General features: G+C 41.1%; 1 protein-coding gene across 2 annotated transcripts in view; it reads left to right on the top strand.

Annotated features, from left to right (window-relative positions):
• Positions 1-22,842, top strand: part of PDE4D (phosphodiesterase 4D) — a 1,130,464-nt gene that overhangs the window by 460,170 nt on the left and 647,452 nt on the right. Inside the window, exon 1 of one of the 2 annotated variants that reach the window (XM_019532105.1) lies at positions 5,830-6,416. The exons of the other annotated variant lie outside the window; for it this stretch is intronic. Within the exon in view, the coding sequence (XP_019387650.1) occupies positions 6,142-6,416 (275 nt within the window). The 5' untranslated portion in view covers positions 5,830-6,141. Of the gene's footprint in view, positions 1-5,829; positions 6,417-22,842 lie in introns of those variants that run through there. 2 annotated transcript variants of the gene reach the window in all.

Raw genomic sequence — 22,842 nt, 5'->3', positions numbered from 1 at the left:
TTCAGGCTGGACATAAGGAAGAATTTCTTTACTGTCCGAGCCCCCAAGGTCTGGAAAAGTCTGCCATCGGAGGTGGTTCAATCATCTACACTGAACACCTTCAGGAGTAAATTGGATGCTTATCTTGCTGAGATCCTATGACCCCAGCTGACTTCCTGCCCTTTGGGCGGGGAATGGACTTGATGATCTTCCAAGGTCTCTTTCAGCTCTAATGTCTAGGAAATCTATGAAATCCAGATGTAGGAATTCAGGTCTGATAGTTCTCTATAACAGTGTTTCTCAACCCATGGTATGTGTACTTTTGGGGATATGTGAGACATGGGCAGGAGGGGGCACATGGATGCCGCATTTTGAGTTTGGCCCACCTCCCGCCTGGTGGGTTGGAGATGTCTTTGCCTGTTCGGGCCAGAAGTTCTGGCTACCGCCCCTCCCACCGCATCCAATGTGCCAGGGCTTGCATTCCCCAGTGTCAGTGTGCTGGGGGACAGGGAGGGGGGCCCTATGTAGGCTGCTTTGCCCCAGGCCATGGTCTGCAAGGAAGAAGTGAGACTTGACTTGCGGTGGTGAAACCGGAACTGCCATGGTGGGGCTTCCGGTTTTCCTTTTGCTGCGTCGATCAGCAGGAGGTACATAAGGTACCAAAGGTTGAGAACTACTGGTCTATAATAACCACAGTTCCTTCATCTGTTTTGGTTTGTAAGTAAAGAGCCAACAAGGAACTATAGTATATACAGCAGTGTAGAAGCTGAATTAGGTTACCAGTATGACTACATGAAAACAGTTATTCTTTAACTTATTCTGAACACTGTCAGAATAAATAAGATAAATAAATATAAATAACCCACCAGAAATAAATCAGAAAGAGATTGTTTTCAGTAGTAACAAACTGTGCTCTGATATGCTCTGATAACTAACCAATTTATTATGAGTTCTTATTGCCAACTATTTTTGGGCTTTTTCTTTCATCTATACTCTCTTGTCTGCTTGGTATCCTCTGGTAGTCTCAAGCAGTGCTTTTCATCTTTATATTTTGCTTTTACCTCCTTTTCTACTTTTGTGCATAGGTTATTCTATCCACAGATTATTTTAAAGTAGCCCTTTAAGAATCAGTATGTAAAAAGAATTCCCAAACTGATGCACACTATTGTGTATTGCACTTTGATTTGGTGCTATAAATAATTGCAAAACTACGTTTACTGTACTCTTACATACAAAGTAATTTGTACCTACATATTCCTTTTTAATCTTAATTCTCTGCTAGTGTATTTAATATACTATTTCTTTTTACCTTGCAGACTAGAATTTACAATCTGTTAAATAGTTTCTGAAATCTATTAAATAGTTTTTCTGTATGTATGCACTAAAGGCACTGCCACTTTCCATGATTTGTACAGAAATCTGAGAAAGAGTTTAGTCTTCAACATTTTATTACATTGTTTATCATCATGAGCATTTTTCTTTGGAAAATAAATGATATATCAGTTGCATAAATGTTGAATGTTTGGATTTCATTTTATAATATTTGTAAATAGTGAGTAAAGTGGAGTAGGGAGTGTGACTTGATGATTTTCTCCAGATTTTCATAATGTTAAAAAGTTGTAAAGAGATGTTGCGTTGTGTTAAAGCTACTTGTGTAATTCAAGTTTAATCTTTGGTTCGCCTTACAGTGGATACTGCTTACATTTATGTGCTTTGTTTAGAATAAAACCGTACATTTAACTTCATAACAGTAAATTGCCTTGCAAGTTTCATTGTAAGTACAAATCCTATGGGTTGACATAAAACAGTGCAGATAAAGGTTATTTGTTCAACAGATATTTAAAGCACTTGGATTGTGAAGATAGTTCTATAATCATTAATTGTGTTTGACTAAAATTTTCAGTGTGCAAGTTCAAAATAATGATGCTAGAAATCTGTGCACTTTCACTGGTTAAAAGCAGCCCAGGTGAATATATTTAAACTACTTGTTATATTTATAAACCTCAGTCCTTGGGAAGACCTTTGAGAAAATTGTTAAGGAGCACATCTTCAAGGGCCCAGTAATGCTCAGGGGCAACCAACATGGGTTCATTGAGGGCAGGTCCTGCCTGACTAATTTGGTTTCTTTTTATGATCAGGTCACAAAGTCTCTGGATGAGGGTGTCGGGGTAGATGTCATCTTCCTGGTCTTTAAGAAGGCCTTTGACATGGTTTCGCAGCACATTCTCTTAAAAAATCATTAATGCCTACACAGCCAGAAGGGTGGCAAATTGGCTAGATGGTCACACCCAGAGAGTGGTGGTGGACGGGTTGTTTTCAGCCTGGAGGGATGTGGGCAGTGGAGTCCCCCAGGGCTCAGTCCTGGGACCTGTATTGTTCAACATCTTTATGAGTGATCTGGATGTGGGTGTGGAATGCACACTGTCCAGATTCGCTGATGACGCTAAGTTGTGGGGTGAGGTGGGCATGCTGGAGGGGAGGGACAGAATCCAGCTAGATATAAACAAATTACAGAGGTGGGTGGATGAAAATAGGATGGAATTCAACGCAGACGAGTGCAAGGTACTGCATCTAGGGAGAAGGAACCAGCAACATGCCTATAGGCTGGGGAACACCCTTCTTGTCAACACGGTGGCAGAAAGGAATCTTGGAGTCGTTGTTGACTCCAGGATGAACATGAGCTGCCGATGCGAGGAAGCAGTCAGTAAGGCTAACTGCACCTTGTTGTGCATCTACAGATGCATCACAAGCAGGTCCAGGGAGGTGATCCTTCCCCTCTGTGCGGCATTGGTCAGACCACAGTTGGAGTACTGCATCCAGTTCTGGGCACTGCACTTCAAGAGGGATGTGGCGAGTATTGAGAGGGTCCAGAGGAGGGCTGCTCGCGTGATCAGGGGGCAGCAGGGCAGGCCCTATGAAGAGAGGCTAAAGGGCCTGAACCTTTTCAGTCTCCACAAGAGAAGGCTGAGAGGGGATCTCGTGGTGGTTTACAAACTCACCGGGGGGACCAACGGGAATTGGGGGAGGCTCTGTTCCCCGGGCACCACCCAGAGTTACTAGGAATAATGGCCACAGATTGTTAGAGAGAAGGTTCAGGCTGGACATCAGGAGATATTACTTTACATTTAGGGCTGCCAGGCTCTGGAATGGATTCCCAAGTGAGGTGGTACTCTCTCCTGCCTTGGGGGTCTTCAGGAGGAGGCTGGACAGATATTTGGCTGGGGTGATATGACTCCGTTACCCTTTGCTGCCCAGGGCAGGGAGCTGGACCTGATGATCTGTTTAGGTTCCTTCTGACCCTAAGTACTATGATACTGTGATAAAAAGACATTATAAAACATCCACAGTCTCCTATTGTTTCTTCCAACATTTCTTCTTCCAGCAAGAGAGGTTAGAGAAGTGGAATACCCAAAGAACTGCTAGAAAACCATGGGTCAAAAATATAACCTCCTTGCCCCAGCTTGGGAAAGCATTTCAATAACTGTATATACCAGGCCAAATGATGCAACTCTGCGGGCCATAGGTTGAACACCCCTGGTATAATGTATCAAAATGATTATCATTGCTGATTTAGCCAATTTTAATAACTGTTTGAAACAAGCAAAATAAGATTTACTTGTATATAAACTAGTACATTTGTACAAACCTAATTTAAGAATGATTCTGTTTCCACTAAAGTCAGTGGCAATGATTGCATTAACTTCATTGATGCAAGATCTGTTCCCAAAATAGATGAGTATCTACCAGCCTTTTTTAGGCTAGCTGAGTTGTCTGAAAAGTATGTTTTCATATGACCATAAGGGGGCAGTATTTCATAGTACAAAAGCACCTAGATCTTAGCACACAAACTAGATCATTTAGAAAAATGGCTAGTTTTATATAAAGTCGTCATCATTTTTTATATAAATAAATAAAGAGGGATTGTGAGAGTTGGTCATCCTGCCCTTCACAAAGCCTGAAAATATACTAGTTTTTTTACTTGCCTTTTTTTACTTTCCTGTAGGCAGCTTTTGATATAGTATCCAACAAGACATAATTATTCTTCTAGCAAAGGATGACTGAATGTCTTTGTTGTTGAGTGATAAGGCATTCCTTCTCTCTTTCAACAAAGTATTGCTTTTAGGCTAGGGCAGAAATTACACATAAAACAGTATAAGTGATTGGAAACTGTTTCAAATCTGTAACACAACGTAAGTTCAGTGCACAGAAACTGCTTTCAACATGGCCAGAACTAGTTTAAGATAAACCTGGATGGATGTAGTATCAGACTTAACTGATTTAGGTTAAATTGGTTTATTGAACTTCTGTCTCAGGTCCCCTCCAGATTCAAGTTAACTCAGTCCCCCAGCATCCCAGGATGCTTTGCACCTCCCTTGCAACCCCTTCCCTTGCAGGGTGGGTGGGCTAGCTTGGGCCCAAGCTGTCTGCTCCAGCTGAGTAGGAAGGCATGCTCTAGTGTCCCCTGGCTTGTGGCCTGAGCCACTACAGGCATGGGGCTGCATTTCCAGAATCAAAAGTGAATGTCTGTTCATTTGCTTATCAGTTAAATCTATGCAGTTTACTACCCTGCAAAGATTAAACTGATTCATCCTTGGTCTTTTTGACCATCTGTACTTAGCCTTACATGATATTTTATGCCTTCTCCAAATTAGCAGAGAGAGCAGAATCCCAGTCTTCCACATGATTCTGCACTATTACTAAGATTTTGATCAAGACTCCCTACCATTTAGAAGGCATGGTCACCACGTGGACCTTTAAAATTAAATGCCTTTTGCAAAGGAGAACATAACTGCAATCTTAATGAGAAAAATACTGCATTGATATAAATGTTATACAACTAATATTCTGCCACTGAGAAAATCTCTTGTACCTTGGTGACATCTGGCATTGAGAGAGAGTTCTACAGAAGATCTAGAAAGGATTACAAAGATTTCCATTCCTGAACAAGAAAATACTGCTAGTACCAAACTTAAATACATGAGTTCTTAATTCACTTCTATCCTTTTCTGTTATGCGTCATGTCAGTATCAAAGAAAATGAATGTGTATAAAGGGTCTCACTTCTTGAATAGCTGAAGTGGTGGAGTTTAATTTGGGAAAAAAGTCACCTCAGAATACATTGAAGAGCACATGATTTGTGGAAATGGAGAAACATTGCAGCGACATAGTGTCATATATAGTTTTCAGAAGGAACGTTGACCCTGTGCTTGAGAATTAAAATTCAATACCAATAGTAGTTACATTCATGCAGGCACTATATTTTTTTATTATAACTTTAAGACATATCTTTTTTAAAAAGGCTCTTCTGCCTCAGTGGGACAATTGTCCGCACCAGCTATGCAAAGGAATAGAAATATTCCTAATAACAATTGCAGGGGTAAGACAGTATACTATGTAGTAAGAACATCTCACTAAACAGGTACTAGTAATGATTATAACCTGTATATTAGTTTTGTGTAAGTAACTTCACATTTGTTTTGTGTTTTTGAAGAATATAAATGGGAAATGATGGTCTTTCTTGAGGTTATGTTTAAGGGGGGCAGGTTAGTGTGCATCTATTACCTTAAAGTTGACAATCTTTTTGTGAAGCAGAGGGAGGGAGGAGACTACAAAGATAAATATTGTGGATCTTGGAAAAAAGGAAGAGGATGTTCAGTATTCTGCTCCCTGCAGAGTCAGGAATAAGTAAAAATAAGTAAACTGAAAGAATAACCAAACAAAATGAACAAGCATCTGATGTTTAAGCCCTCCTCCCAGCACTTTTTACGTACATAACCAGAAGTCACTCAAGCAGCTGCAGCACATTAGTTCCAATAGTTTAACAGACAGCTTTGTAGCTCTGACAAAAGCTATGCTAATACAGCTTCTTCCCTCCATGTTCATCTGCTATGATAGCTAGTAAGTGATCTTTGGCAACACGGTTGTGAGAGGAGTGGTAATGTTTAATAGGTTGCTGTGGAGGAGTTAGCTTGCTTTTTTCTTTACAGATCATTATCTTACAGAGACGCTGAGGGCAGGCTACACCATGTTGAGAACAGAATAGGCTGAATCGGAGTTGAAGCGCTGCACAGTTCCTTGGAACTGAATTAGGAAGAAAATATTTTAAACAAGCAAAACAAATATCACATTATATTAGAATTCAGTAATAAAATCTGCTGGAAACATGGCTCAGCAGACGACAAGCCCAGATACTTTGACTGTACCTGAAGTAGAAAATCCACATTGTCAAAATCCATGGCTGAATGAGGATCTTGTGAAGACTTTAAAGGAAAACCTGTTGCAACATGAAAAGTCTAAGACATCCATGAAGCCTTCATCATCTGCTTCTGCCAGGTTATCTCCAGTTATTTCTCCTAGAAATTCTCCAAGACTGTTGCGCAGGATGCTTTTGAATAGCAACATACCGAAACAACGGCGTTTCACTGTGGCACATACATGGTAAGAATTATACAAAATGTACAAAAGTATAAAATATCAGGTTAACTTTTGTCTTTAAAATATTTCTCACCTTTGCATGGGAGACTTTCATTTTCAATCTGTAATGTGAGAAGGAATCTTTCGGAGAGTAAGAAAGGATTTGAGAATGACCAACCCTTTTAAGTTAACTTTAGATCTGAAGTTTATCAAAGTAAATTGTATTCCAGTTATAAAATGGGAATACAAAGGTTTACTATCACAATTACCTTTTCTCTCTCATTTCTTACGTAGTATTCGCTCTTCTCCCCTCCCCCCCCGAAAATCAAACAAGGATCTTGAGAAGGAAATATGCTTATCTGACTCTGTGCTTTTTAAGCCAGAGTGACTAGGCACAGATTTTTTGTGGTTTATCTTTTTAAAAAATTGATTCTGATGTGTAACCTCCTAAGGAGAAGATGGAATAGTGTGAAATTATAGTTCTTGTTGCTAAAATTATTACTACAATAGATACAAAGAGAAGAAAGACTGAAATTCTCCTTGATATATGTATCTCTGGAATTACTTTCCTGTAATAATAATAATATCAAAATATATCCATGTACATGTGATCAGATTTATGAAAACATTCATTTGCATTGCATCCATCTACAGCAATGCACTCTTCTCTGTATTATCTGTCAGTATTATATCTATAGTATTGTTATAGCTTCAGGAACAAAGCATTTATGTTTGCTTTGAAGGTTTTGACATTTTCAATATTCTTGGCTTTTTCTTATGAGATTTCTTTATTTTATGAAGGATAGGCTTGTAGTAGAAACTGATTAAATGAAAAAAGGTGGTATGCCATAGTCAATTACTGTTGTTTTGGAGTTTCGTGTTGATTTCCTAAGTGTGAATGAAATTAAGTGCAGATTATAGTTGCATACTATGTATTTATGCAGTGGTTTGTGTGTACACATACATCTGAGTGCAAGTATATACACTGATAATAGCATCAAAGTGTATTTACATGTTCTGTTCATGTTAATAGAAATCGTAAGTAAATGGTATAAGTAAGGGCTAATTAAAATTGTTACATATTGAAATGAACACACCCAAACAGCATCCCAAACAGGAAAGGCATTTAACCAAAAGTGTTTTAAAATAGTTGCTGTGCCTGTAATACTGAGAAAAAATGAAACAAAACAAAGATTTGGGTTCAATGATTCATCAAAAACTGACAGCAAAATATCAAGAGTTTTACTGTAAATCAATTCACTATTTTTAGACCTGCATTAAAGAAAGAGGCTGACTTTTCACATGAGAACATTATTGCTCCTACAAGGGAAGGTAAAAATGTATGCCTCCAGAGTTTTATAATGTTTGTTTTGAAGCAAATGTGCTTGATAAGAAAACATTGCAGAGACAACTGAATGGAAATAAGTGGTCTCTTCTTCCTTTGATTACATATGCATAAATGCTGACTGCATCAAGGGCCTCAAACTATTCATATTTGTCCATTATACATGAATAAGCGAAAGGTAAAAACCAAATTTGGGTAGTATTGCTTCACATACAGGAGTAAATAAAAAATTAATTGCATATGAAAAGTCAACAAAGGCACTGGGGCAAATTATTTGTTTATGCAATAGAACTATAGCTACTTTACTGGCATAGAAAAAGAAGGGGGATTGAAAGTGACGCTGATAAAGTGAGCAGACAGATTAAGATAACATTAAAAGACAATGCGTGACATGGCACAATGCCTTTTTTCCCTTTTTCTTGTATCTCCTGACGGTGAACTTACAGTTTTGAATGCCTTCCTGAATCTTATAAAATCTCACATACACTTGTCTTGAATTTGTAAAATAATAAGCATATAAAATGTTGATGTTGAGCAACTGGGGATGCTCAATATTTTAATACTGGAAATCTTGAGATGGGCTAAGCAGAGGAAATGGAGGACCCCAACAAGAAAATATTAGAGTAAGCAAGTCGAGAAATCAATGACAGGAGGACAAAAAATTCAGGAATGGGGATGGAGAGGAAGGGACTACTTCTAGTACAAAAAATATTATAGAAGCAAAAACATAACATAATTTGTTTTAAGCAGTTCATAGAAAGGTTGGACTTTTGAGACCAAGCAGGAAGAGAGAGAAGATATCCCTCCATGAATGGAATAGCATCTCATTGAGACAATGGCTTCTGGTTTCTACTTATTTGGAAACATTAGGTTTTCAACAGCCAGGGACTGGATCTATGATTAGACTCATCCATTAGAATACTTCTGTGCTTTTTCTCAGTTCCACATACTTTGTTTTAAGCAGTTCATAGTAAGATTGGACTTTTGAGAGCCAGATAAATTACTTCAAAATGTTGTATGGAGTAACTGCATAAAGTCTGGTACATTTTAGATTGTATCAGCAAGGTTCGATAATTTTTAGATATACCCTCACTACTTCATTAATATCTTTAGAACTGTTTTTGAGCCTATTGACCTTTGACCTTCTGATCTCTTTTCTGACTCTGTTGTCTCCCTATCTTTTACTGTGTTTAATATGAATAATGAAAGATGAAAGCGAAAGTATGAACCTAGAATAGGAGTATTGGTTACGATAGTTGAAAAATATCTGAATCACTTTCAACTTTATAACTAACCCTACCCATTTGCATGGATCTAAAACTCTTATATTTCAGGGTGTAATTGCCAACTTGTCAATATGAAAACTATAACATTGGAGCAGTTAAAAAGAAATGCCTTACTACACTATCTAATAGTCAAGATTTCAAACATATACAGGTCAAATATACATGGTAACTGCTTTCCCAGAAATATATTATGTTATCTTATTCCTCAAAGCATGGGGTAGTTTAAATGCCCTATTTCCTGCCTGGTCAAGCTGCATCATATCTGAGAATTACCAGGAGCATGAAGGTAAATGAACCCTTCTGGCTTGCTTCTCACAGATTTAATCGTATGGGCTAAGTACAGACAGCCTGAACTGGATTGATTCAATCTTTGCAAATTAATCTAAACTGCATAGATTGAATTGATAAGTAAGTGAACAGACATTTACTTTCAATTCTGGAAATGCAGCCACATGTCTGCAGTGGCTCAGTCCAGAAGCCTGGGGGGCGCTAGAGCACACCTCCCTGCTTGGCTGGAGCAGACAGCTTGGAGCTTGGGCCCACCCACACTGCAAGGAGGGGCAAGTGCAAAGCATCCTAGGATGCTTAGGGACTGTGAATTAAGTTGAATCTGGAGGGGATCTGGGACAGAAGTTTAATAAACTGATTTAACATAAATCAGTTGAGTCTGATACTACAGCCATCCAGGTTTATCTTAAACCAGTTTGGGCCATTTTGCAAGCAGTTTATGTACACTGAAGTTCTGTTGTTACAGATTCGAAATGGTTTCCGATCACTTATATTGGTTTGTGTAGTTTCTGTCCCTAGCCTAAGTGGTAACTCCCATAGTTGGCTTCTTAGATCTATCCTATTCTACATTTACATTTTTCCTGTAGACATCAGTAAGTTCCATTTAAGAATATCAGGGCTTGTGGAAAGGGAATGGTGAAGAAAGAGAAGCTAACTGCAGAAGGGGAGATTTAACTATGTCCTGGCTATGTGAATAGCTCCACTCTAAATCACTGGTGCATGTAGAAATATGGATATTTTGGTAGTTCAAGTCATATGTATTTATCCCCAGATACCTTGGAAGTCAGTTTTCCTTGTTCTCTAGTAACAAGATTGAGGAAAAAAAAGATAAGCAAGAGTGGGGGAGAAAGGGACAGAAGGAGCAATGTAACATAGTAAATAAATCAGTAGTTATTTTATAGAAAGAATGAAGCCAAGATCCCTTGACAAATCCACACAGTCTCTACAGAGACACACTTGTGCTGACTACAATTTAAAATTCTTTTTGGCATCTTTAATTTGAATATTTCCTCCTGTGAAAAAATAGTGATAGTAACTATTAAACCTTAAAATGATCTATTTTCTGTCCATTTTCTTTGTAGTCTGTATTTTTTGACAGGACATCTTACTGCCTCTTTAGATATTGAATGTGAGCCCAAGTATGTAATTTAAGGACAGGCTCCAGGAATAAAAACGTATGCTCAATAATTCCCTTTGCATTCAACCAGATAAAGTCCCCACCCTCCATAAATATCCTTACATTGACTTTGGCACTTGGATACCAAAATGATAGGTTCCTTTGAAGAACTTTACATGGAGAGGGGTAGGGTGTGCCCTTTTAGTATTCAGGAATGTAGCTACATAATAGCCCTGATAAGCTACGGGTTTTTATTTATTTTTACATTTCACAATATGCTTTTATGCACTTTTATTAGCTATATCTAATAAACCAAGCTATCTCTAACAGCCCAACTGAATTATCAATCATGAACATGTCATTTGGCTATTCTATGCAGGATTCACAATGTGTTGTAGCTGACTGTATAGACTTTTCTCATCTGTATTATCTTTTACTTACCTTCAGTGTATTTGCTTCTAAGAACCTTAATGTATACCCCATTTCAGTCTCTCAGGGAGCCAAACTAATTAAGAATCTGATTCATGTGAAGCATTTCAAGAGGAAACCCAGTCAAAGCACAAAGGAGGAGAAATATTCTAATAGGTTAAAGAAGGGATAGGAATCATAAACAATGCATGCTCTGAATTGACAAGAAAGGATCTAGAGACTCATGAAGTGTATAGTGCAGGCTTCAAAGGAAAAAACCTAAACCTTAGAGAGTTATAACTGAATATTTCAAAGAATATTTCCTGGTTTTAACTAATCACATATACCCATGAGATTAAAGGCAATGTTTTTCAGGTCACAGATGCACCACATTTAGTTAATAATGATTTATTTTGGAACTATTAAAAATAAAATGTAAAGCACTGCAAAAGATTATTTGAGTAAGGTGAAGATATGAATTGCCCTTACGCTTCATTAGCACAAACTAATTTGTATATCTGTTTAATCAGGAAAAAAATAGCTTTTACTTCCATCTGGAACTCCTATTTTCTTTAGGTTTCCTTTGCCACAGTCCGCCTTTTCATAACCTCTTGTATCTTGTAATCATGGTGTTATTAGGCTCAGTTTGCCAAACAGTGTTTTAATTAAAGATCTTAGCAATATCAAAGTGACAACCTATTGGCTAGAGCCAGCCTTAGGGAAAATGGTGCCCTAGGCAGACTTGCATTTTGGTGCTCCACAGTGCTACCCCCTGGGATCCCCCCAGGTCACGGGCACTGTGTGTGCATGGGATGTATATATTGGGGGTAAGGGATGTAAGGGGGATGGGGGGAGTAGGTTGCAGGTGTGGGGTGGGTGTATGGGAGTATGTGAGGTACGGATGTGAGGTATATGTCTGAGAGGGATGTGTGAGGGGCATACATGCCTCAATGGGTGTAGGTGGCAGGGAACCTGTGGGCTATTGTGAGGCATTGTATGTTTGCTCACCTGAGATGCTGGCCTGGTGCTGGATGGTGGGGCTAGGGGTTGGGGAAGGGCTCAGCATGGGGTGGTAGGAAGGGCATCAAGCAGGCAGTAGCTGTCACCACCCACTTCTAAAGCCAGCTCTGCTACTGGCCATGTAAGCATTATTTGAGTTAAGTTTACTGGTTCTTATAGTTCAATTAGTGCAAACCATCATTCTAATTCCATAGCCAGAGGATTTACTGCAGTGGTATTGTGGAACCAGTGCTAGCAACTACCCTTGCAATTTCTTCCTCCGTGCTAATCTTGAATAATATGACTATCTCTGTTATTGGAAAGTAATTCATGCTGATAGATTTCTGACTTAGCTGAACAGATCCAGAGTGGCAAATTGATGCTTAGGGCTTAGTACAATATTTTAGAGAACAAAGTTATAAAATGTCTATTGATTTATTTGTATGTAGTGGGATGGTTCTATTTTTTTCTACATCCTGGAAAAAAGCACCATGCGATTTTCCCCTGCCTCTGTTTTTTAAATATCTTAATTAGCATAAGACAGTGAATCAATGCCAGATGAAAGTTTTACTGGAGCTGTATAATAATAATAATAATGATAATAATAATAATAAAGGCATTGCACAGAATTCTCACAGAAGATTGAGGTTCTGTGTTTGGCTTTGTGTGAACATATGTTCAGAATGTTCTGATCCTTAGTGTAATTTTGCCTATGGTATTCTTGCTGAGGACCTCATAGTTTTCTTTTATTTTTAGGAATTTAACTCATACACAAAAACAATTTTTTCATTTGTAAGTTACAGGGAAGAAAGATGTACAAATTTTCTGATATCAGTGACTCTTAGCCTGGAATTATACAAGTTAGAGAGTGAAAAGAGAACCACTGCAAATGCCAGTTATTAACTCAATGCTAGATATAATCTATTTCATCTGAACTGATTTAAGTGACGGTGTATAATAATTTGTTCTTTACAAGTCAGATTATCAACAAAAAACTAATGGAGATTCTTCCTTAGCTCAGGTGAACCTCTTCATTTTGGAAAAGAAACTGAGAATTTCCATTTCACGTTACCTTCCCCCACAGCATATTTCTTTCCTCTTGTTTCTCCATTGTTTTGTCCAGTTATTTTCAGGGTTGTAGATTCTTTCATTTTTTTCATGTGGTACCTGCCGTCTCATTTTCCCAAACATTGATTTCTGAAGAATGTACATAAACTTACATGATTCAAGCTCATTTCCTGTTCTGGGTCTCCTTTATTTAACAAAGAAGAATCATTCAACTCAGATCAAAAGAGAGTCATTTACAGTCATCTCAAAGCTAGGTGTTGTACCTGACCTTTTCCAAAAAGCATTCAGAACCAAGATTTCTACTCCTCTTCCCTGGAAAGCTCTTTTCTTGGCCTGGATCTCCTCTCCCCCTTTAGATCAGTGGTGCTCAACCTTTTAGAGTTTGAAATGGCTATTGGGACATGCATATGCTAGGACTTAATTTTGGAATTAAAGGTTGAGGGAGGGATATGATAGAGCTCTATAGAATCATAAAGGGTGTAGATGAAGTGAATGGGGAATTCTTATTCAGCAAGTCCTACAATACTAGAACTAGGGGGTACCCACTGAAATAATCAGGAGATAAGTTTAAAACTAATGGGAAGAAACATTTTTTTCAAAAAATCCATACTTGTGGAACTTATTGCCACAGGAGGTTGTAGAAGCAGATTGTATAGCCAAGTTCAAAAAGGGACTAGATAAATTCATAAATGATAGATCCATTAATAGCTATTAAATAGAACTGTCAGAGGTGTATCTGTGGGTGTCAGGGAGGGTAACTTGACTTCAGGAGTGTTGAATAAGGGATGAATTTAACCATATTATGCCTTGGGAGCACTGCCCAAATGTACTAAGGAATTCAGTGTTGATTCCTTGATTTTCATCTGCACGTATCAGTTTCTTGTTTGTATATGAGAGGAATATTTTGCTTCTTTTCCAAAATGAGGAGGTTCATTTGCGCTAAGGAGGAATCTTCATCAGCTGCTTGGTAATACTCCAGATTGTAAAGAACAAGATTATTACATACTGTCACTCAAGCTGTTCCAGATTAAATAGGTTTTATCTAGCATGTAGTTTATAATTGGCACTTGCAGTGGCTTTCAAGCTTGATCTCAACAATGTATGATAAGGTATAAAATATATGAAAGGAAGGGAAGAATAAAAAAATCACATTTTAAGAGTATAGACTATTGCCAGCTAGATTAAAATTAATAGCCTTTATTTTTGTCTTATGGAACGCATTTTTGTGCAATCACAGTCATTTCATACATTTTTATTTTGGAAACACAGTGCCTTAGCTGGGGGGAGGGAGGGAAGGCTATATTATGTTTCTACCTGTCCCATTGACTCACTCTTGTAACTGTGGGCCTTTGACTATTCTCTCCCACCTGGAAAGTAGGGCTAATACTTTCCTTGGCTATAATGTTCTGAGACCTATAAGCACTTGGAACAGTGTAAGGAAAAAAAAGACACCTTGTTATAGTTGTTTATTAATTTATAGAGAAATGTTTTGTTAGAGGTAAACACAAACTGGGTAGGAGAAAATGTTTCAATTCGCAAACAAAATTTTAAAAAGCAAACAATAGAATAATTATTTCAGAACAATTGATAGAGATGTTGAAATGAGACTTATTTATGTATCCAGGATCAATACGTGTATCTTGTGAGATGTGAAGATAATTTCTGTTTTATTATTCAGGTTTTAACTTTTAATGTAAAATATTGAGAAGTTTTCAAGTATTAACTACTGTTACCTAAGAGGTAGTTAATTGTGCAGTAGGCTTTTCTTGAATTATTAATGAATATTCCATTATGATGGTATTACTAGACAGTTCACTTAGCATGCCTTTTGCTATTAAAATATAATTTATTTTTTTCATGAATAGACTTTATAATGAGTGTAGTACTAAATTATTTAAACAAGTAAACATGAAGAGCAGATTGAGTCATGACTCACTCAGAATTGCTAGTTGACATAAAATGTGAGGTTCAAAAGTTTTATGACATTTGTTGTAAAACTTGATTATTTATGGTCACGGTGGTAAAATAGGAAATAGAAGAAAAATAGAATTCAAGTTATTTTAGGCAGAATTTTTACTACTCCTGAAAAATATAGAATGTATACTGGTGTAACACTAAATTTGGGAATAATCTTCTTTTAACTAGTCTGTCAGTTATTTGATATTCACTACAACAGGATTTCTAGTAATGCTGGCCATTCATACTTGTAGAGTTTTTACAGGTTCTGTAATCAATTAACCTTAAGTTAGCCTGTGTCTCTAGGTGGCATCTCTACTGTTAATTTGCATTTTTGGTAAAATAAATGTTTATAACAAAGTATTGTTAAACAAAGATGTTTGAAATTCTAATCATGGGCTAATATATTGATAAAAGTGGGTTTTAGATTATGCTTTGGCTATGCAGGTTCATTTTTTTTATCAATTGGTTAGTAAAGTATCATTTTTTCCCCATTTTCTTCAGTTGCCATGGGTACCAGGGAGATGAGTGGATTTTGTACCCAGGTTTGTATGTTCCCGTTACAGTTATTTCAATGACTTGTTATTCCCCTGCACAAAGATTTTGCGTAGCACAGAACAATAGAATATGAAGTTTTCTGATCTATATTCATAGATATGCCATGCTTCTAGATTTGTGTTATCTGTGCATAGGGCAGTGCAGTACTAACATATCACATTTCTAATTTATAACATCTAGCATATTTTAAACTGTATTTGGTATAATGGAACATATTTATTAGGCACATATATTCAACACTGGGGCAAGGGTCAGAAGTTACACATAAACTGGTTTTAGTGATCAGAGACTGGTTTATACCTGTAACAGAACAGAAGTTCAGTGCACATAAACCAGTTTCACAATGGCTGCAACTGGTTTAAGGTAAACCTGCTGAATGTAGTATCAGACTTAACTGATTGAGGTCAAACTGGTTTATGAAACTTCTGTTCCAGACCCCTTCCTGGTTCAACTTAAATCACAGTCCCCCAGCATCCCAGATGCTTTCCAGCCCTGGGCTGGGCTGGGCTGTCTGCTCCAGAAAGCAGGGTTAACCCCGCCCCTTTACTCCTTAGCTGGAGCAGTGAGCGCTGGCTGGTGGGGGTGGGAAACCCTGCTGGGGACCACAGCCAGGTCTGCCTGGGGAGGGGGCAGCCCCTGCAAGACTTTTCCCCACTGGAGTGGAGGGGGCAGGAGGCATGAGCAGGCAGAGGGGAGGGAGGAAGGTTTAAGCCCCCTCTTTCACTGGTACAGGGGTCTGCTTGGCAGGGGCTGGCAGGAGACCAGCAGACTCCACCCCCTCCTACCTTTGGCAGAGACTGAAGCAGGCAGTTGATAAAGGAAGGGGAAGGGGATGTAATTCCCCTCAGCTCCCCCAGGCCATGGGGGAGGGGGAAGAGGCTGGGGAACCAGGGCTGGAGGGACCATTCCCTTGCTGCCTGTGAGCACAGGGCCAAGCCTGCAGGACCAGTCTGAGAGGTGGGAGGTGTTGGAAAATCATGGCACAATCATCACGTCACATGTATGTGTTGGAGACAGAGCTAAGGGAACAGGAGAGGGTCCCAGACTGCTTGGGCTGGTGTGACTGAAGAAAAAAGAGAACTGCATTTACATTATAAAGCAGAGCCTATAAAAGGTAGAAGACTGGAATATCTAAGCAGAGACAAATGACACTGAATACATAAGCATCCTGCCAAAGGTGCTAGAGGTGACAAGCATACTAAAGTCAAGGCACCCAAGGGGGACAAGGGGGTGCAAGTGTGCCTGTAAAAAAACAAGTAAAGATGAGTGGGCAAGGTACTTTGAGTAAATATGATATTTTTTAATAAACCAAATGAGTAGCTGGAAAAAAGTTCTTAGCCAGTGTGGCAGGGCACTATGTGTGCCTACCACTTTAAGGTCCTGGAGCTGGCAGCCTCCAGGTGCCTAATGAGGGCAGCCATTTTACGCTGAGGGCTGCCTATATAAACAAGGCAGTTTAGCTGCTGAGGAGAAGTAACAACATTGCCTGGCCTGAGGGCTGCTGAGTTTCAGCTGGAGGTAAGGGAGGAGCTGTAGGGGATGGTAGGAGGCTCCTGGTTCTGGGTATGACTGGAAACTACACCCTGCCAGGAGTGGGTGGCCTGGTGGGGCTACCAGTGGTGTGGGAGCCCCTAGGAAATGTCCAGCCAGTGATCACCCTGGTGAAAGGCAGGTTGGGGTGCTTTAACACCTAGTCCTCACCTTAGGGTGTGTTGCAGTACATCAGAGGTAGTTGTGGGGTTTTGAGACCCTGAGGAGGAGAGTTGGAGGCCAGGTGTGGTCAAGGCCGCCTGAGCCCTGCGGTGGTTCAAGACCCTGAGGAGGAGAGTTGAGGCCAGGCACAGCTATGGCCACCAAAGCCCAGCTGTGGAGGGAAGCCCTGAAACCCTGAGTAAAGGGGAGGTTATAAGTAATGTGGAGCCCCCAGTGTGAGGGGGGGCAGTGTGTGGAGCCCTGTGAAGGGAGAAGGGGCTCAGCCAGAGAGAGCTGAGTCCTGACCCAAGTAAGTCCTCCAATGTGGGGAGGCAGGGTTTGGGTCGAATATAACATCTGAGCCCCAGGTGAGAGGGGGCAGTGCTGAGAAGCCCCAGGTGAGAGGGGGCCAGCACTGTGGAACCACAGCAAGAGGGGGCAGTGATCAGAAGCCCCAGAGAGAAGGCGATGTGGAGCCCTGTGATGGGAGGGGGGGCGCAGCCAGAGGGCGAGAGAGCTGAGTCCTGACCCCAATAAGTCCTCCCATGCTGTGAGACCCTGAGGCACCAGTCATGGTGTGAGGTACCCCAGCTCCGCATGTCCGTAAAGGAGGACCCAGAGAGGGGGGACCCCAGGATAAGAGTACAGGTCATACCATGAGGCCTGCCAGAGCTTCCCCTGACTGGCCCAGGTGGGGGTCAGGACCAGGAGGGTCAGAAGGGCAAGGAGGTCCATCAAGAGGGACACCCAAGAGCCAGGGGCCTGGGGTCCCAATTGGCCTGGAGGTGGGCCGGGGTTAGTGTGAGCCAAAGGTCCCAGTGAAGGGACCACACCCGAAAGGGACCTGGTGGCAGGGAGATATGTGGCCCAGTATGATGGTGGCAGTGTCTGCCTGAAGGGAGGACTCAGGTGGGGGTCCTACAGCAGGATTCTGGGCCCCATCATGGGGGACTCGTGCATTTGAAAACATCATGATGTCATCAGTGAGGCTTGGGCTGCAGTATAGGGGAGGAATGGAGCCACAGACAGTGCCCCCTAGCAGTGGGGCAGAAAATGGGCAGCCTCCCGCCTAATTATATCTCTTAATTAATCAATTAAGACCAAGGTGTGGCAGGCAGTTAGCCAAGAACAGGTGGGCGGGCCTCATGGAGATCGGCCCCGGTAGCCCCCCTGTTACAGCCAGCTTTCGGGTGCAGTTACCCTTCTTCAGGCTAGGTAGTCTCTGCTCTTCTGAGACTCCAAGGAAAGAGAGAAGCTAAAAATGTGGCAGGAAGTCTCCGTGCCTGAAGAAGGATGACTGTGCCTGAAAACGTGCCAAGAACTTTTTTCCAACTACTCAGTTGATCTAATAAAAGATATCACATCTACTCAAATACCTTGTCTGCCTATGTCCTTAGACCAATACAGTTATAACCAAAAAAACCCATCAAGTAAAGATGAGGCCTGTGGGTTCTCCACTCCAATACCTAAGACCACCTGCTGATTCCCCAAGATGGACTTTTTGAATACTTGGCTCTGCCCTCAAGATTACATAAGACTTATGCAGGGCTTTCTCTTGTTGTCTTGGTTTACATTTTAAGTTAGATTAAGTTGTGTGTGCTCTCACTGTGTTTTACTGGGCTGTTTCTTAACTTAGGCAAAGCTTTTTGGTTGTTCTTTGCTGTGTGCTTGAGGTTGCAAATTGCTGTATTCAATACAAGTTCACTTGAGAGAGAGAGGACTATTCTTGTTCCAGCTTTTATAAATTCAATTCCACTACTTTTTCCCCCATCCACCACCTCCTCAGCCTGGCAGGGGCTGCCCCCCCCCCAAGTGGGGAGGAGGGTGGGAAGGGGAGCAGAAGCCTCATAAGCACTGTTTCCCACCTCCCTCATCCAGAAGCTGGGGTCCCATGTAGGCCAAGGAGGGGATTTAAAACCCCACTAGCCCTAGGTTGGGGCCTGGCCTTGCCCCCTCCACTCAAGCAGGGAGGGGGGAGCTTTGGAGCTTCAGTCCCTTCCCTTTGGCAGTGGTTGGCAGGCTGGGAGGTGTGCTCTAGCACCCCCTGGCTTCTGTCCTGAGCCACTGCAGGCATGTGGCTGCATTTTCTGAATCAAAAGTGAATGTCTGTTTACTTGTTTCTCAGTTTAATCTGTGCAGCTTAAACTAACCTGCAAAGACTGAATTGATTCAGCCTTAAGGAGGTTTATCCAAAAAAGTGTTAATTTTAAATTGTAGCATGGACTGTATTTATTTTACAATCAAATCGAATATAGAAAATACTGATTTGCATAAATGTGAGCTGTCATGGAAGATAGGCTAGAGCCTATAATTAAACAGAGGAAATCAGGCAAGACTAGGGGAAATACATTTTCATTTTTAATCATTACTTTGAAAGCCCCTAAAGAGGGTTTAAATTGAGTTCTGCTGACCACCAAAAAGTGACCCATTGTAAAGGGAAAATAAAAATTGAGCAAAATATAGCATTTTGTCCTTACATGTATTTTTGCTGACTTTAGAAAAGTGTGTGTTTGTCAGAGGTAACCTAAGTGGCTGCAGTTGCTAAGTACCTACTTATTTGAGGACTATCAACAGCAATTGTGTAATTAGGTGTTGCTTAAATTGTGGCAGCCTAAAGGCTGGAAATTTTATACATGTTCATCTTTATTATTTAAATATATTTGGTTGTGGTGATCTTGTGAAATATGCCTGACAGTCAGTGTAATCAATCTTATGATACCTGCTGAAGTTATAGTACTTGTAGCAGTATAGAGTCTTTGGCTATTCTTAAAAAATCTCACAGAATGAGAATATCAAAACGCTGCACTATACCAACCACAGAAACAAGTAACTTTTTTTTTTTAAGATACAGACTATGCACACAGTATGAGGGATCTCTGAAGCAACTGTAGTAAACTATGCAACAGTCAGTAATTAAGGCAGTGAGGGCCAACATTTTTGGCAGGCATGTCACGAATTAGTCCTGAACACTTCCTAAGTGCAATGGTGATCCCCTTTCCTTGCTCGATCTGCTGTTTTTGTTTTCTACCTCATGCTCCCTGCCTGATCTACTGCTCTGCTTTCTGTTTCCTGCCCCATCTGCCACTGTGCTGACTATTCCATTCCCAGTCTGATGTGTACCACACACAGGTTGTTCATGCCACAGGTTGGCCACCCCTGCTGTTGGATAGGGATAGGAAAATTGCTACTGGATTAGAGAATGGAGCTCCTGTATACTTTCCTATCAAGATATGTAAGGGTGTGTCCTATTTCCTTTTTACTGTCTTAATTTGGAGCATTCAGTAATGGTGTACAGCTTCCCATTCTGTGACTCTGCTGTGCTGTTCTTTGTGCTTTTATATGCTTGGGAGAGGGGCAATTAAGAGAACACTGCTTTGCATGTTGTTCATTCTCCAAGAGACTCTTAAGAAAACATAGAAGCATTCCTGAATTTTACCTGCTGGAGAAGTCTATGCAGCCATCATCTTTCATTACTGAGACACTTGGAAAGATTAGTTTAGCCTTTGGCTGGTGTTACAACTTACCTTTAAACCATTCTAAAGGCACTTAACAAAGGAGGATTCATGCGCTGAAATGTGCTAACCCATTCTAACTATCCTCTAAACACTTTAAAGGTACACGGCTTGGGGTGAGGGTTATCTCTGAGCCATTCTACCTAGGTCAAGGTTAAGGTATTGTTGGTCTGGTCTGGGGAGATAAAGCAATCAGTTTGCAGTCCTCCAGTATCCCAGGATGCACAGCTCCCAGCCTCTTTACTTTTCCACCCTCCAAAGCTCTACTGGTTTTGCTGCTCAGCAGCTCTGGCTGGGAGCAGAGCTTCCATGACTTAGACCCTGATGAGAGCATAAATCCTGGGGAAGTTGCATCTGAAACTAGGATGGTGACCTGGGATTTGTTTACTGTAGGCAAAGTTAGCACTGTGTGGAAAATTTGATTTTTGGCTTGACTCTTTCCAGTTCAGTTTTTTTCAGTTGCATGTTAACTCCCAGTGGCTCTGCTCCAAGCATGGAGCCACCAGGCAATGAGAGCATACAACCCTCCTGGTGTGAAGCTGTCGGGGGTTAACTGCACGGAGAATCATGCCTCCCTGGGGCCCTCCTCCTAGCTGCCTTCACCTGAGACTGGGCTGCACGGGGCTGAAGGGGAAGCTGCCCTCCCAGCCAATCTGCCTGGCCAGGGGAAAAAGGCCAGCTGGATGTGTGAAAATTCCAGTTAACCTTGGATAAACACATCTTAATTGAAATTTTTCTGTGTCTTGGAGATTAAAGGTGCAGGCAGCCCTGAGCAAGGCTTGGGGAAAGGGGCAGGGGGGCCTGAAATCCAGTTTGACAGGGCTCACTGCAGGTGGCTGGCATGGAGCCAACCTCCTAAACTCATCAGCTTGGCACTTACCAGCCCCCTTCCCACCAGGCTAGGATGGGACTGCAGGGGACTTGGAAGGAAAACTTAAACCCTTTCACACTGGACAGGACTATGGGAGCTCAGCAGTATGTGCAAGTGGCAGTCATTTGCTAGCCCCCTCCCACCCCCTCCAGCTATTATGAGAACTTGCAGCCTTCTCATGCCTCAGCAGCCTGCCTCCCAGCCTGCACAACCCCTGCTACCTCTGACCCAGTCCTGGACCCTTGCAGCCTTCTCCATAGAGGAAAACACTGTGGGGCTCATTGGAACAGGTGGGCATGTGACCAACCAGCTGTGCCTAGCTGTGTATCACCACCCACAATTCATTAGCATATGTGAGAATTCTTATTTTTTTTCCTTTCCTTTCCTTTAAAATAAAAATGCTTTAAATAAGTATTCAAATAAGCTTTACATAAAAACTTTACATAATCTTAAAGGATTTAAGGAGACCTAGGAGTCCTACAGAGGGAAGCCCCTCCCCAGTGCTACTCCACCTCTGGTTCTGTCTCTTTATGCTGCATTGGTCCCCTCCCCAACAAACCCTCTAGCCACCCAGAGCAGAACAACCCAGGCATCCTGCTCCTAGCTGCAGCACTGATCACCATCCTTCCAGTGGCAAGTCAGAATTGCAGAGCTCAAACACTGCATAAAGCCTTAACATATGACTGCTTTGAAACTGTTCTAGCTTTAAAACTGCCTAACATTCCAGACACTTAAAATGGTTTAAAGGTAATCTGTAACAGCACCCTATGTCAGCACAGTCAAACTGTTGGTTCACCCATTTAAGAGCAGTTCCTTTTTACAGACACCACTCTTAAAAAAATCTAAATACTTTCAGAGAGCTGGAGGAAAGAACAACAAAGCTGGGAATGTCTGCCTAGATCACTATCCTTAAGTTGGAGTGTGAGGCTCAAAATGTGTTCCTGAGCACATTCAACCAAGACCTACAGCTCCAAACCTCTTTCTAAAGTGCCTGCACTAAAAAGAAAACCAGCATCAATGACTCCTTTGTTAAGATTCCTTTGATAAGGACTGCATTGCCTGTGACACTATTCCTTCACCTTTGGCTTAGTGTTGCCAACTCACTGCCAGATGCTCCCAGTGTCTGGCCAGATGTCCTTAAGTCCAATTTCATAGATTTCATAGACATTAGGACTAGAAGGGACCTCGGAAGATCGAGTCCAGCCCCCCGCCCAAAGGGCAGGAAGTCAGATAGGGTCATAGGATCCCAGCAAGATAAGGATCCAATTTGCTCTTGAAGGTGTTCAATGTAGGTGCTTGAACCACCTACGATGGCAGGCTGTTCCAGACCTTGGGGGCTCGGACAGTAAA

Source organism: Crocodylus porosus, unplaced genomic scaffold (genome assembly GCF_001723895.1).
Source record: "Crocodylus porosus isolate Cpor-Errol unplaced genomic scaffold, CroPor_comp1, whole genome shotgun sequence".
Lineage (NCBI taxonomy): Eukaryota > Metazoa > Chordata > Crocodylia > Crocodylidae > Crocodylus > Crocodylus porosus.
The sequence above is the reverse complement of the archived record's forward strand: the minus strand, read 5'-3'. Positions and strand labels throughout refer to the sequence as shown.